Source organism: Aquarana catesbeiana, linkage group LG09 (genome assembly GCF_042186555.1).
Source record: "Aquarana catesbeiana isolate 2022-GZ linkage group LG09, ASM4218655v1, whole genome shotgun sequence".
Classification (NCBI taxonomy): domain Eukaryota; kingdom Metazoa; phylum Chordata; class Amphibia; order Anura; family Ranidae; genus Aquarana; species Aquarana catesbeiana.
Window position 1 is genome coordinate 297,561,100 of NC_133332.1, and position 17,131 is coordinate 297,578,230.

The 17,131-nt window shown below is 43.1% G+C and overlaps 1 protein-coding gene across 4 annotated transcripts in view; it reads right to left on the reverse strand.

Moving 5' to 3' along the window:
• ABL1 (ABL proto-oncogene 1, non-receptor tyrosine kinase) overlaps positions 1-17,131 on the reverse strand; it is a 390,453-nt gene that overhangs the window by 132,627 nt on the left and 240,695 nt on the right. Inside the window, exon 1 of one of the 4 annotated variants that reach the window (XM_073600474.1) lies at positions 6,347-7,047. The exons of the other annotated variants lie outside the window; for them this stretch is intronic. Within the exon in view, the coding sequence (XP_073456575.1) occupies positions 6,347-6,503 (157 nt within the window). The 5' untranslated portion in view covers positions 6,504-7,047. Of the gene's footprint in view, positions 1-6,346; positions 7,048-17,131 lie in introns of those variants that run through there. 4 annotated transcript variants of the gene reach the window in all.

Genomic DNA, 17,131 nt, shown 5'->3' on the forward strand with positions numbered 1-17,131 from the left:
AAACCCTGGACCCCGCTTTTGCTTTATCTGGTCTCCCACAGTACACAGAACATAGAAATGCAATTAAAAGGCTAAATACCTTTTCTCATCAGCAGTATATAGCAGTCTTGTGACTTCTATCAGTGTCCGGTTAAAGCTTGTAGGAGAAGTTTTCACTCTTCTCTGACTGCGCTATGAGGCTGCATGACCCTGACCCTCTGTCGAGTGCTGATTGGCTCTGTGCTGATCACATGCACCCTGAGCATGTGCAGATTGCTATCAACATTGCTCTGTTCTATCAAAAGGTGGATTAGGGACAGTAAAAGAAGGGGAGGATCAGACAGGATAAAACAGCCTTTTTACACAATATGGAGGATTAACCCCTTAGGTTCCACAGGGAGTATAGAAAGCATGTTTTACTGCATATACAGACTGATTTTTCTGTTGTGGCCCCTTTATTTTTTAAATCCGCACAAAGTACAGTACTTACATTGGATGACAAGTGTTCCTTGTGGTGGTGGCTGCTCTCTCAAGGCAGCCATAGAAAAAATGATTTTGCAGGTTGCAGGAAAGAAAATTGCTCGATTCCCCCATCAACACAGTCAGTGCTGATGGGGGAATCCCTCCCGTGGAGCCATTGAGTTCTCCCAGCAGGATGGAACACAGCGATTACCACTAGTGGGTAGAACAGCCGCTAGCAATAATCACTTGTAAAAACCAACAGGCTATTTGTACCAAAGTTGATCGATCAACTTGGGTACATTAAGTCTGGCCATACAAGGTTCAAATCTTGGCCAGTTCAGCAGGGACCGTTCGGACCATCTATGGCTGGCTTTAGTTGAAATCTCCCATCAGCACCCAGTTCCCCAATCCATCCACAGCTGGAACCTACTGGTGTAGCGAGGATGAAGGCGAGCTGTGGGGACTGTCACAGGCGCTCTTCAAGGCTGCCCTTCCCTTCCTTTCTACCCCCCTCCTCCATTCATAGAAGCTGTACTACAGCTTCTAGCAATAAAAAGTGCACTATAAATGGAGGAAGACATTTCATTCATCCACATGTTCTCCAGTCATAGCCAGCTTTTCATTGATGGAAGCTAGAGTACAGCTTCTGTGAATGGAGGAGGAGCAGAAAGAGCAGGCATATTCGGCACTCTGGACAAATTACTATGACAGGTCCAGAGGCTCATATTAAAGAGGCCCTTCAGTCACTTTTTTCATCTTTCCATCTATTAAATCTTCTGCCCTTGTTGTTGTTTTAACTTTGGATAGTAAAACAGTTTTTTTCTACCAGTAAATACCTTATACAGCCCACTTCCTGTTTCTTGTCAGGTCATTAGCCGAGGCTTATGACATCATCACAGCTCTCTCTCTCACACTCTTGTGAGAGTTTGCCAGAAAGTGAGGGGGGGTGAGTCATAAGAGGGCCAATGAGAGCTGCAGAACTGGAGGTGTGCCTCTGTGTGTATATATAAATCCAGGAAGCGAACAGGCAGCAGCTTCAGCTGCCCACAATTAAAATGGCTGCAGCCAGACTCAGTGGAGGGACATTTCTGCAGCATATTTGGCAAGTACAGAATAACAGTAAATACAAAATAATATGCAAAGTGGTTGGAGGGAAGCTTTAGAATGGCAAAGATGTTTTTATTACAAATTATGTGAGCAGACTGCAGTTCCTCTTTAAAGCGGGGGTCCACCTATCTATCGTTTTTTTTTTTTTTTTTTTTTGAGTTCATTCACAAACTTTTCTTCTCAGCATTACATACTCACATATTGTGTGTAATATGTCCGCCTGTGTCAGATTTCGTCGTAAAGAGTAACTTATATTATTCACTGCAGGCGGTTTCCATCTTCATTGTGGGCATTTGAAGCCCACAAGCATTTATTTCCTGGATGTGGTGAATGCTGTGCTCCCAGCATTCACCGCTCGTTCCTGCACATGCTCAGTGGCATCCTGGGAAGCCTGAGACTAGCTCCCAGGAGTCTGTGCGGAGTCTGGGAGAGGCTAGAAACACACCTACTCCCACGGGAGGAGAACCAGGAAGTGCTAAGGAGATTAGAAAAACAAAAGGTAATTACGGCGATTTAAATTTTTTAAAACGGCATGTCAGCATCTAGGCAAGGAAGAGAATACATACAGATATTGTTCAAAATTTGGGTGGAACCCCGCTTTAACCTGCACAGCACCAGAAGATTACTACTGTGTGGGTATGGAGGAGGGGTGCAGGGGATGAAAGATTTAAACTAAGATTGCAGCCACCAGCACAAGGGACACATCTTATTCAATGTAAGCACTGTACCTTGTGTGGGAAAAGAAAAAAAAAAAAAGAATATAACTAAACGTAAGCTTTAAAAGATGAAACCTGGGCTATGCAAATTGTCAAATACCAGAGTTCTCCCTTGAATCTTGGTGTGCAGTAATGCATTGTGAGACTTTGCCTCTGTACAGGAACTCCCTGTAATAGACCAGTCACTGCTGCTCTCACTCTCCTTGTGTAGCGGACTGGTCTTGTCTCCACCCCTTCCTGTAGTTTTCTGTAGACAGCCTGTAGTGGGTGGAGCTGCTAGGCCCCTCCCACAGCTCTGCTCTCAACACACACTACCTACCCGCACAGTGATGATAGAACTGCTACTTTTAAAAGGTAAAATCTGAGTTTGCAAAGGCATTTGGTATTTTTTTAAGGTGGATTTATATCCTCTTCGGCTATTGAAGAATGTATTTAAATTCAGGATTTTTTTTGCCCGGAGTTCAGCTTTAACATAGAACGTCATGCAGATATTAAACAAAAAAACACACACACCAAAAAATGCAGTTATCTATTAATTAATAGAAAAAAAATACTTGGAGGCTCATTTAGAACAGACAGCAAATAGTCCTATCAGCTCTCGGTGACACTGCGCTGTGCTACACAAACCAGGCCGCAGTGTGACCTCAGCAAAATGTTAGTGTTCTCTCTGATCAAGGGAGCCGAGAGAGCTCTGTGATTGGATAAGAGCCGTTCATGTGACTTTGACAGGTTCTCCTCCAGGCTCAAAGTCCTGAATTAAGCGAAGATCAGAGCACATTTGTCGATTAAATTGTTGTGCTTTATCAAGGTATTTTTTGTACAACAGAAATGTATCCGGAGTGCTGCCATATACCTAATTTTACATGAGCCCCTAAAAGGAATTTTAAAATGAAACTAGTGTATTCCTGAATTGACTGGATTTTAGCTTTTTGTGATTTCCCTTGTATAGCAGCACTCAGAGATTGTGAAAAGGAGGGGTTACAATGTGAGCCAATCAGGTGTCCTGCATTCACATTTACTAATGAAGGATATGCTGACAGGAGGAGAGCAGACAGATTACTGTATCATACGCCATCGCTGTCCAATCACAGGCTGAGGACAGGTAGGGGACCAAGCTGTGATGCTAACTGCAGCAGAGAACAGTCAGGTGACAAGTCTGGCTATGCTGTCTAGCAGGGTTGTGTAATTCTCAGGACTGGATGGGCATTAATACAATGCCCTTGGCAGGTTAGACAGCTAGCAATTTCACATCTAAAGAGTAGGTCAAATTAGTAATGATATTGTTGTTACAGATATGATACATGAAGGACCAGACCCCCCCCCCCCCAATCTTTGGGGCGATTTTAGGAGCACTTCCGAAGCGCATGAAAAGCACCCCAGAAGCGTGCAACACAGGTGTTTGTAACCTTTTCTTTGGGGTTAAAAGCTCCCCACTAGCAGCCAAAAAAATCGCTCTCATACAGCTTTAGTGCTAGAGAATAGGTTTACAAACAAAACTATTCAAACTCCAAAAAACATTATTAAAGAAATGATATAAGCAATGGTAGTGATGAAAACCAACTGAGGTTCCAGTGAAGCTCTTAAATGAGGTCTTGGCATGATTTGGGTTCAGCAATAATGTGCCTGCAGGAAGATAAACAGTGACTTTACGTCATATCATCACTTATATTAAGAGGCGGATCCACTACTTTAGGAATGGAGAACAGTCTTTCAATAGCCTCACAAATTCCCGAAACATTCTGTGCATCTGTTGGCTGCCAAAAACCCTGCAGCACAGGCGGGTAAGTCTGTGGCACTGCATCACTGATAAAAACAAAGTACCAGGGAGCATTTTGTAGCTAAAGAAGCCCAGTTTGCCTTAAAAAGTGAATCTGCATTTAGCCCATGTAGAGCAGAGCAAGAGTTTTACTTAGTTTTCCCTCTACAGCTTTCTGGAGCCTGAGAGGACCTGGCCACTGGACAGCCAATAGGAAGTGTATGTGTTACTCAAGCATTCTGAATAAATGCAAAGCGTTCTATGAGTGGAGAGAACACTTTTCAGAGCGCCACTCAAAGACGCTTTGTATTCGTTCAGAAAATGCTGAGCATTCTCTGAATGGTGCCCAGGCTGATCACCTATGTAAAGAATGCAGCAGGCTGGCTGCTCAATATGGGACCCAGAACCAAAAGGAGTCAGATCCACCAGAGGATGGAAGAGAGCAGGAGCCTCCATGCTGGTTCTTCATATTCTCTGGAAAAACAGGGACTTCTGAATGTCCTCAGAACTGTCACACTGATGTCCAAGGCACCCTGCCTAACTTTTAAGGGCTCATTCACACTACTACATTGCATTCCCAATACAAAGAAAAAAAACTACCTACAAGCAACTTTATAAAGATCATGAAGATATAAGGGTTCATGCACATGGCAGCATTTTAACCAGTATGTTTTGGGTTCTCATCTTGACAGTTTTAACGTTTTCTATGGGTCCATGCACAAAGTGCGATAAAGATCAGTAAACATGCACTGTGTTCTGTGGAATCAAAATAGAAAACTCTGCATTCGAGGTTAGAAAATGTATGCGTGTACACATATTATTATACAGTATTTATATAGCGCCAACAGTTTACATAGCGCTTTACATATAAATGTGCATGCAGAAACTTTTTACACACAGTGAGTTGCCATTTACTTTGAAAGCCCACCAACACACCTAGGCAGTGCAGCACAATATACTTACATTGCAAAGCACAAAAATGAACCAGGTTTAAACCAAAAAAATAAAATGTAACTACTGCGTGTCCATTTTTCCATGTGATAAGGTGAGTGGCAGCCTATTCACAAAGAGCAGTCTACCTTAATGCATGGCAACATGTTGCATAGTGTGAAAAGGTCTGAAGACATATAGGCGATGATTTACTAAAACTGGAGAGCGCGAAATTCTGATGCAGCTGTGTATGGTAGCCAATCAGCTTCTCACTTCAGCTTGTTCAATTTAGCTTTGACAATAAAGCCTGGAAGCTGATTGGTTTTAATGCAGAGCTGCACCAGGATTTTGCACTCTCCAGTCTTAGTAAATCAGCTCCATCGATTCCTGTTTTTTTGGGTTTGGACAACCTGTAGACGTCCAGTCTTTTTTTTCCTCCCTTTTTGCAGATACTAGAACAAATAATGAGGAATATTTATGAAGGCAAGCAAATAAAACTAACTCTTTCTGTGATGTTGGCAAAACACACACCTTTGCCAATTGCCTCACCAAACACTAAGAACATCTCTGCATAATAAAGAACAGTCACTATGGAAAATGACACACACTGTAAACACTGAAATAGAAGCCCCAGCATGCACTAGCCTGTTAACCAAAAACCACAACAATCTAGGCCCTGAGGAACTACAAATACCACTCGGCATGCTGTTGACCTGTCAGAAGCACAAATCCTGGCACAGCAAGAGCTTGGCGGGCATTTCAAGAACGAACAGTTCTGATGACGCATAGAGTTACGTAATTTTTTTTTTTTGTAATCACATAACAGTCCTCTGTCACGGATCACCCCACAAATTAAACTTAATGAAAACAATAACGGATTCTGTGAGAAACCAAGTAAAAGAGATCCAGTAAAACACTTTGTGAAACTTTCAAGGAATCTGCTCCTGAACACTTTACCATGTAAGGTGAGGTCAGCAAAGGACGCTGGATGCGCTTATTCAAGGCCTGATCACAACATATGTACTAATGCCAACGGAAGGAAAAAAAAAAAAGACCTACAAAAAGTACTTTCTAAGACCTAGAAATCTTGTTCTGTCCTCAATTCAGAAACAACAAATTTTAAAAAGCTTTGGCTGAAAAACATCAGGCTATCTGGTCACGACGGCGTGTTTTAAAACAATCCTTCCAAAGTGATCACTTTTATCCATCGTCTTAATGTTTTGCCTAAGGCCACAAGAGAGAGGGGCAGCTGCTTGCTTCTAATCTGTGCTGAGGCCTACAGAAAGGGGATTACAGATTTGAAGGCTCCAGCTGGCTGTAGCCTCCCCTCCTCTACCACCCCCCCCCCCTTCTTCCATGACACCCCCCCTTCTTCCATGACACCCCCTTATCTCACCTTCCAGAGACCAGCTGGAGGAGGAGGACAGTCCCTTTTTGGATTTGCAGCCCACTAACTTTAAACAGATCTCCAACATTTTCATCTGCTGGATACAGGACTTGCTGGATCTTTTCTTCCTCCGGGAACGCTTGATGATCTCCCCTCCCTCCAACATGCGAAAAGTCCAGAGCGGGATAGGCCACTTGGCCTCAGACCAAATCCTATTCGGCTTCTTGTACTGTGGCTCTGTCTAACTCTTCGTCTTTTTGATGCAGGACAACTCCAAAACTCAGCAGAGACTCCGAACTTCATCGATCCGGGCAGGATATTTGCCAGAAAAGGAGAGGCTCAGATCCCTAAGAAGAAGGGGAGGGCTTGCTAACGTCCCTTTGGAGCAATCCCCCCCATACTGACCACACAATCTTCCTAATCAGCAGGAGGCACGTAGGGAGTCAATCCTGCACTCTTTCAGCTAAGTTCTTGCTGTTCGTTTGGCCTCTTTCTTTCAGTCCAATAGGCGACTTGTGTTAGACGGGGAAAGCTGCTTACGTTAGACTGCCAACAAAGGGCCCCCTTCATCCTCTGGCTGCCTCTAGTGATGACATCCGAGGTCTAGCTACGCCTACTCGTGCACAAAGCACTATTAACCCTCGCCTGAAAGCTCTGCAACTTCTGCCCTTTCTATGTACTTAACCTTCACAAGTTCAAGCAAGGAAAGGATTTGTCAGTCTGCTGCAGAACAACAACTTCACAAGCTAGGAAGAGGAATACACACAGGGAAGATCTGCTTTTAAATGAACCCAGCCGCATCTCCCTGCCTTTTGTATATTTTGCTGTGAGCTGTGCAAATAATAATAAAAAAAAAAAAAAAAAAAAAAAAAAAAGGACTGCGCTTTTGTAGAAGAAAATATTAACTAGCAAGCTCTGAGAGCAGACCAGTGCACTTTATCCAAACGCAAGAATAAAAATGTCTTACATGGCAGCTTAACTACTTGCCTACCGGGCACTTTTACCCCCTTTTTGCCCAGGCCAATTTTCTGCTTTCAGCGCTGTCACACTTTGAATGACAATTGCGCGGTCGTGCTACACTGTACCCAAATGTATTTTTTCATCATTTTTTTTCACACAAATATAGCTTTCATTTGGTGATATTTAACCTCTTGCCGACCAGATGCCGTCATACTGCGGCAGGTTGGCGCGGCTGCGCAAACCGCCGTAGGTGTACGTCGGCCACTTTAAGAGCTATAGGCGGCACGAAGGTAGAGCCGATGCGTAAGACCGCAATGTCCGATGGCGACCCGCAAATGCTCCTCAGAGAGCCAAAACGGGGGATCTGTCAATGTAAACTGACAGATCCCCGTTCTGTCACGGTAGTAGAGAGTGATCAGGAACAGCGATCTCTCTCTACTTCCTGTCATACCACTCCCTCCACAGTTAGAAACACCTCCTCAGGGAACACTTAACACCTTGATCGCCCCCTAGTGTTAATCTCTTCCGTGCCAGTGACATTTATACAGTAATCAGAGGCTATTTTTAGCTCTGATCGATGCAAATGGTCCCAAAAAATTGTCAAAAGTGTCCGATCTGTCTGCCGCAATGTGGCAGTCCCGCTAAAAATCGCTGATCACCATCATTACTAGTAAAAAAAAAAAGGTATAATAAAAATGTCATAAATATATCCCCTATTTTGTAGACGCTGTAAATCTTGCGCAAACCAATCAATATACGCTTATTGTAATTTTTTTTTTACCAAAAATATGTAGAAGAATACACACAAAAAATTTGGGGTTTTTTTTGTACATTTTTTGTTTTGGATATTTACTATATATTATATTTACTATAGCAAAAAAGTCGTTTTTTTTTCAAAATTGTCACTCCTTTTTTGTTTATAGCGCAAACAATAAAAACCGCAGAGGTGATCAAATACCACCAAAAGAAAGCTCTATTTGTGGGGAAAAAAGGCCAAATTGTGTTTGGGTACAACGTCACATGACCGCGCAAAGCGACGCAGTGCCCTATTGCAAAAAATGGCCTGGTCTGGAAGTGGGTAAATCCTTCCGGGGCTGAAGTGGTTAATTACCACTGGGTTTTTTAATGTTTTGATAATTAAATGAAAAAAAGACTGGGGAAAAAAAAAAAAAAAAGTTTTTCATAGTTTATTACAAAAGTTTGCAAACAGGTAATTTTTCTCCTTCACTGATGTGCACTGATGAGGCGGCACTGGTGGGCACCGATAGGTGACACTGATGGGAACTGATGAGGCTGCACCGATGGGTACAGTTGGGACTGCACTGATAATCAGTGCCCCGATTATCAGTGTAAATGTCCCTTTAAAACAAGCCAGTTATCGGCTCTCCTCACCTCAAGCTGTCAACGTGAGGAAAGGAATGTCGATAACTGGCTCGTGTCTACATCGTGATCAGCTGTGATTGGACACATCTGATCACATTGTAAATAGCTACTGATTGGCTCTTCATCCCGATCTGTGATCAGCTGTTTTCGGAGCAGTGGTCACAGAGCACGCTGCCATGGGTGTGATCACAGGAGGACATCATAGGACACCCTCCCAGAACTGGCCAGCCACGCTGTAGCCGTCATTCGCTTATAGCGCAATCGACAAGTGGTTAAAATTTAATTTTGGGCTAAACCTATCCAATTTTAAAGCCCAACTCCAGGCAAAAAAATGTTTCCCCCATGCAGTGGGGCTGTGTCCGCACTGCACAGGTTAGCTGCTCGGTTTGTCTAGGGGTGAGCACAAAGCTTATACTCACCCAATCCATTGGAAAACGGCGCGCCCCCACAGTCAAGTGGTGGACTTTTCCTGGTCTATAGAGCCTGCTCTAGGCATAATGACCTCAAGAACAGTCTTGTGCGGGGAGGATCGGAAAAGTATATCTCCGCTCTCCTCTCCCCTATACAACAAAAACAAGCAGTTCAAGAGGAACTGCATTCTGCTCACATAATTTGTAATAAAAACATCTTTGCCATTCTGTAGCTTCCTTCCAACCACTTTGCATATTATTTTATATATAATGTGATTCTGTACTTGACAAATATGTTACAGAAATCTCTTCCACTGAGTCTGGCTGCAACAATTTAACTGTGGGCAGCTGAAGCTGCTGCCTGTTCACTTTCTGGATTTACACAGAGGCACACCTCTAGCCCTGCAGCTCTCATTGGCCCTCTTATGACTCATCCTCCTCCCTTCTTGGCAAACTCAGAGAGAGAGAGAGAGAGAGAGAGAGAGAGAGATGTGTATGATGTCACAAGCCTAGGCTTTTTACTAGACAAGAAACAGGAAGTGGGCTGTATAAGGTAAGATACTGGCAGAAAAAAATATGTTTTACTATCCAAAGTTAAAACAACAAGGGCATTAGCTTTAAAGCGAAGTTCCACCCAAATGTGGAACTTCCGCTTTAAGCACTCCTTGCCCCCTGACATGCCACATTTAGCATGTAATTTTTTTGGGGGGGTGGGGGGGCGGGTGACTAGTTTTGAGTGGGACTTCCCATCCCACTTCCTTCTACGGACGCCTAGGCGACTCCTTCTCTCCCCCTAAGTGGCCCCTCTCTCTCTGCAATCTTCTGGGACATGTCACAGGTCCCAGAGAATTGCCTGTCCACTCAGAGAGCTCAGTGCCACTCAAGCAAGTGCAGTGCGAAAGCCATCATGGCCGGGTGCCCACAGTTTCAATGGAGGCACCATGGAGAGGAGGGGGGGGAAGAGCGAGGCTCCGTGCGGCCGCATTGCTGGACCGTGGGACAGGTGACTGACTGTTTATTTAAAGTCAGGAGTTACACTTTTTGTAGCTGCTGACTTTTAATAAACGAAAAAAAGCCTGGAACTCTGCTTTAATAGATGAAAAGTTGAAAAAAAAATGACTGAAGGTCCACTTTAACTTGTGCAATGTGGGCACAGCCCAACTACATGGGAATTATTTTCCCCCAGAGGTGGGCTTTAAATCTGCTCATATCCCCATTCTAAGCCCTATACTAAGTAGCCTGTAGAAAAAAATGTGTCTATACTTGCCAATTCTAAGGGCACTCCGGTCTGGTCATGTGATCAGCTCCCAGCGCCAGCTTCAGGAGAGGGAGCATCCGTTGTTGGCTGTTCCTCCTCTCCCCTGAAGCTGGTGATGGGAGCCAATCACATGACAGGACTGGAGTGCCCTTAGAATAAGCATAGTATAGATATATTTCCTCTACAGGTTATTTAATGTCGGGCTTATAATGGCGGTGAGAGTTTAACTTTAACATGTGATGGGCGCATTCATTTTCTAATTTCAGCATTATTTTTTTTTTTTCATTTTAGGGCTAGTACTCTCAGGCTTAGTTCACACTGCAGTACGGAGCAACTCACAGCAAGGGTCCGGTGCGTCCCTGTTCATCTTTTCAGGTCCGATTTCAGTCCGAATTTTGGGCTGAATTCGGACCTGAAATGGACCAGAAGACGCACGGGACTCCTGTGCAACTCACACCAGAGCCACTCTGGAGATGTGTGAACAAGCTCCATAGAGAGCCAGTCACAATCTCCTGACATGCGAATTGTATGCGGATAAATCCACATTCAATTCGCAATAGTGTGAACCCAGCCTGAAGAGCATTGTATCGCCTCTTCACTGTGTGTTTTAACCCCCTAAATGCCACACTACCGCAATGCAACACAAGCATTGTGGATGGCTGCAGCACCACCCTATTCACTTGACGGGGTCACTCTCAGTAGGCAGCAGTGCCCACCAAATGTGGCAGGGGGTAAATTTCCATGCAGTGACTGCAAAACAAAGCATCACAGCCACGGATTATACACCCCTGTCCGTTGCCTTTCCAGATAAAGGGGAAGCGGTTGAGGGGCGGTAAGAATGTAGTCAACCTTGTAGTTTTATTGCCTCCTCAACCGCTATTACTGCACTTTATTAAAGAGCAGTGTTATCATCCTAGAACAGGAAACGTGTAAGGACTATCAAAACACCCATACCCTCTTCTCCACAGGTGGGAGAGGCTCAGCAGTAGCCCTAAAACATTTCCAGATATATTTTTTTTTTATTACAGGTACATATATATATAATTATAATTTAGCGATATATATATATATATACACACACACACACATACATACATACACATATATATATATATATATATATACACACACACACAAGATAACACAATAACTTTTCTTTCGCTCATGGTTAGTGTTTGGCTGAAGGCAGTTACAGTGGGGATGGAAAGTATTCAGACCCCCTTAAATTTTTCACTCTTATATTGTAGACATTTGCCAAAATCATTTAAGACCCTAAGCACACAGTTAAAATAACTTAGGAGTGGCTTCACAACAACTCCGTGACTGTTCTTGAATGGCCCAACCACAGCCCTGACTTAAACCCAATTGAGCATCTCTGGAGAGACCTAAAAATGGCTGTCCACCAACGTTTACCATCCAACCTGACAGAACTGGAGAGGATCTGCAAGGAGGAATGGCAGAGGATCCCCAAATCCAGGTGTGAAAAACTTGTTGTGTCTTTCCCAAAAAGACTCATGGCTGTATTAGATCAAAAGGGTGCTTCTACTAAATACTGAACAAAGGGTCTGAATACTTAGGACCATGTGATATTTCAGTTTTTCTTTTTTAATAAATCTGCAAAAATGTCAACAATTCTGTGTTTTTCTGTCAATATGGTGGGTGCTGTGTGTACATTAATGAGGAAAAAAATGAACTTGAATGATTTCAGCAAATGGCTGCAATATAACAAAGAGTGAAAAATTTAGGGGGGTCTGAAAACTTTCCGTCCCCACTGTATTATCAATCAACTGTGTTTACTCTTTTTAATTTATAATGACAACAGAAACTACCCAAATGACCCTGATCAAAAGTTTACATACCCCAGTACTTAATGCCGTGTATTGCCCCCTTTAACATCAATGACAGCTTGAAATCTTTTGTGGTATTTGTGGATGAGGCTCTTTATCTTCTCAGATGGTAAAGCTGCCCATTCCTTTTGGCAAAAAGCCTCCAGTTCCTGTAAATTCTTGGGCTGTCTTGCATGAACTGCACATTTGAGATCTCCCCAGAGTGGCTCAATGATATTGAGGTCAGGAGACTGAGATGGCCACTCCAGAACCTTCACTTTATTCTGCTGTAGCCAATGACAGGTCGACTTGGCCTTGTGTTTTGGATCATTGTCATGTTGGAATGTCCAAGTACGCCCCATGCGCAGCTTCCTGGCTGATGAATGCAAATGTTCCTCCAGTATTTTTTGATAACATACTGCAATCATCTTGTCATCAATTTTTACCAAATTTCCTGTGTCTTTGTAGCTCACACATACCCAAAACATCAGCGATCCACCCCCGTGTTTAACAGTAGGAATGGTGAACCTTCCATCATAGGCCTTGTTGACTCCTCTCCAAATGTAGTGTTTATGGGTGTGGCCAAAGCTCAATTTTGGTCTCATCACTCCAAATGACTTTGTGCCAGAAGGTTTGAGGCTTGTCTCTGTGCTGTTTGGTGTATTGTAAGCAGGATACTTTGTGGCATTTGCGTAGTAATGGCTTTCTTCTGGCGACTCGACCATGCAGCCCTTCTTTGTTCAAGTGCCTCCTTATTGGGCATCTTGTGCCACACCACATGTTTTCAGAAAGACCTGTATTTCACCTGAAGTTATTTGTGGGTTTTCCTTTGCATTCCAAACAATTTTCCTGGCAATTGTGGCTGAAATTTTAGTTGTTCTACCTGACTGTTGTTTGGTGTCAACAGTACCCCTCATTTTCAACTAATTGATTAGAATCTGAACACTGCTGATTGGCATTCTCAATTCCTTGGATATCTTTTTCTATCCCTTTCTTGTTTTTACAGTTCAACGACCTTTTCCCGCAGATGCTTTGGCAATTCTTTTGCTTTCCCCATGACTCAGAATCCAGAAATGTCAGTGTAGCACTGGATGAAAGATGCAAGGGTCTGTCAGGAGTCCAGAAAATCATCAACCTTTTATACAAGCACTAATTACAAGCAAACAGATCACAGGTGAGGATGGTTACATTTAATAACCATTCAAACCCCTTTGTGTCAACTTGTGTGCATGTTATCAGGCCAAAATCACCAGGGTATGTAAAATTTTGATCAGGGTCATTTGGCTAGTTTCTGTTACCATTATGATTTAAAGAGAGTAAACACAGTTGTTTGATAATAAATGGCTTCAGACAAACACTAACCATGAGTGAAAGAAAAGTTTTTGTGTTATCATTCATATTCTCTGAAAAATGGCCAAGAAATCATAAATTTTGCCAGGGTATGTAAACTTATGGCAGCAACTGTAAATACCTAATATCAATAGTGTACAAAAACATCCATATTATGTAAACAAAATCCAATGTGCATACAAAATATATTTTCCTCTGTGTATCCTACACAGTGACTCCAAAAATTATTTATAGAAAAAAATATAGTCCAATAAATGTCCAAAATGTATGAAAAAACGGTAAATAAATTCCAGCTTCAATCTTCTGAAATCGCCACTGTGACATGCATAAAATAGAGTGAATCCACCACCTATACCTAATGGCCTCTCACATCACTGACATGACCCCTGCTTTACAAGTAGGTCACACCATACAGTTTTCCCTCTCTGGGAATGAAGCTAAACCAGAAACTCCTCTACTTCCCATGAGTGGATGGATGGCTGGCTGAATGGCTCTCCAATCACAGCAATATATGCAGGGGGAAAAAAAAGCACAAAAACCTAGTGCTCTCTGTTTAAAAACTCTAACTTTAATAAAAAGGAAAAATACAGTATTGCACTTACAGGAAACAGCACTATAGGCATTGCTGACCATCTATTGCTCGTCTTTTGCAATCACTTGCGAGACAACTTAGTGCAGAGATGGCCGTGGGATGATGCCATGCACGGGGTTCCTCGTCCTATACATACGTTGTGTCCAATAGTCGGGACTTCCTCAGTAGGGGTATATATACTGACATTTACACAGCTATAGATGCTATAATGTAATGGTGGCGATCAGCAACTTATAGTGGGACTGTGATAAGGTGGCGGAAGTCTGGTGCTAATAGACATCGGCTGGGAGGGTCACTAAGGGGGAGATTGCCTAAAACTGGTGTGTGCAAAATCTGGTGCAGCTCTGCATAGAATCCAATCAGCTTCCAGGTTTTATTGTCAAAGCTTAATTTAACAAGATGAAGAAGAAACTGATTGGCTACCATGCACAGCTTCTGAGTGTTTTAGTAAATCTCCCCCTAAGTGACACTGTACTAATGACACTGACTGGGAAGGGGTTAACATCTAGGGGCAATCAAGGGGTTAAATGTGTGCCTAATAATGTGTAATGAGTGCTGCTTTTAATTTCTGATCTGGCTGTTTTTTCTCCCTGCTTTAGAGGGAGAAGAATCAGCCTGATTGCTGTTCCCTGTACACAGTGTGCTGTGTTTTTGGAAACGCAGAACTCTGTGTGTGATTGGACACAGCAGATTTCAGCTGGCAGAAATTTGCCGCCAAACTTGTGCTGTGTACAATTACAGCATGGGCCAGGCAGGGGGCGCACCCCAAACCTGGAAGGTGGCTGCTCACGTACATGTACGTGACTGTACCTGCTGCCGGAAAGTAAAAAATGTTAAAATCACTAAAGTGGTTCTAAAGGCTGAATGTTGACTGCTATGCATGAAGGTAAACAAAAACTTCTGTGTGCAGTGCCACCCCCCCCCCCCCCCAACCACCCTCCCCACCACCTCAAGCCCTCCCAATCTTTGCCTGAGCTCCCTTGGATCCAGAGATGTTCACGATAGCCTCGGCTGTCCCTGGACTCTCCCTCCTCATTGGCTGAGACAGCAGCAAGGGCCCATTGGCTCCCACTGCTGTCAATCACAGCCAGTGGGCCAATGAGAAGGCGGGAGGGGAGGGGCGCGCGCAGCTGTATATGTCTTATGGACACATAAAGCAGTAGCTCGAGAGAAAGAGCACACAGCAGTGTCCCCAGGGCAAGCGGCTTTTTCTGGGGGCACTGCTAGAGAAGGAGAAGCCAGGAGTGCCGGCGAGAGATCCAAAAATTAGAGGATGGGAGCTGCTTTGTGCAAAACCACTGCACAGATCAGGTAAGAATAACAGGTTATTTAAAAAAATAAATGAATAAATAAAGCTTTAATATCACTTTAAAAAAAGATAACAAGGATTTTTTTTTTTTTGCTCTGTTAATGGGAACAAGTAACAAATGTAAGAGTAGGCGTTATCCCCAATTTGTCTGCAAAAAAGGGAAATACGCTTGAAAGGCGAATCAAAGCAACGCCAACATGAATCAAAGCATCTCAGAAACAGCAAAAAAGCAAATGACAGGTGGTTCCCTTCTGCGTCTTGAAGCCTGCATACAGAAGTATTAGGAGTGCTTGCTGGCTCCAGGATTAGACTGAATGTCCTCCAATATCACCATGATTCTAATAACTGGGTTAGAGCCACCCAATTCCCAACACCATCCCAATCACATTTTGCCTAGTGCCACCATGTGACCCGTCCACTCCAATGATGTAAGAAGACGGAGAGTCTCGCTCACACAATGCTTATTCCTAACACATGAAAATGCACAGCCTGAATGAGCGCAGCCAAGGAAACCAGAGGAAGAGATGATATATCACACCACTAATAATGGGGAATCCACATCTAATTTTAGAATGGATGCCAGCGTGCGTTAGACTAAACAAGTGAGCTATAAATTATCTTCATTGGCGCTGTGAAGCCATACAGTTAAGTGGATATTATACTGTAAAAGAAAACATTTGGAGTTATGTATATTGGATGGCTGATCTAAAACTCCCCCTGGTAATGTAAAACTTAATAAACACTAACACCTGTACCGTGCAATCTAGGCTCACACACGAGGTTATTTAAGGTGAATATGTTGATTATTTAAAGATCCAACCAAAATGGAGGCTGCAAGTTTGGACGACGGTAGGAGGCCTAAATCACCAAATCTTGTCCTAGATGGTCACTCTTTGGGACTCCAGGAACAAGATGGCGCCACCTGCTGTAAGCAGTGTTAATTTTGTCGACTAAAATGACTAGAACATTTTAGTCACTAGTCGACTAAATGATTATTATTTTAGTCGACTAAAACAACTGAGTTGACTAAAATACAACCAAAACTAAAATGGCATTTTAGTCAAAAGACTAAAATGGGACTAAAACTAAAATGGCATTTTAGTCAAAAGACTAATGCCCCGTACACACGGTCGGATTTTCCGATGGAAAATGTCCGATCGGAGCATGTTGTCGGAAATTCCGACCGTGTGTAGGCTCCATCGGACATTTTCCATCGGATTTTCCGACACACAAAGTTGGAGAGCAGGAGATAAAATTTTCCGACAACAAAATCCGTTGTCGGAAATTCCGATCGTGTGTACACAAATCCGACGGACAAAGTGCCACGCATGCTCAGAATAAATAAAGAGATGAAAGCTATTGGCCACTGCCCCGTTTATAGTCCCGACGTACGTGTTTTACGTCACCGCCTTTAGAACGATCGGATTTTCCGACAACTTTGTGTGACCGTGTGTATGCAAGACAAGTTTGAGCCAACATCCGTCGGAAAAAATCCTAGGATTTTGTTGTCGGAATGTCCGAACAAAGTCCGACCGTGTGTACGCCCTATAAGACTAAAACTACATTGAAATTGGACTTCAAAATGAACACTGGTCTGTAGTGCATGTTCATACCGCAATACCATAATAAATAACATATTCGATTTTTCACTCCAGCAGTATATAATGAGTTTGGAAATTGTAGAGAAATGTTAACTAATGCATTAC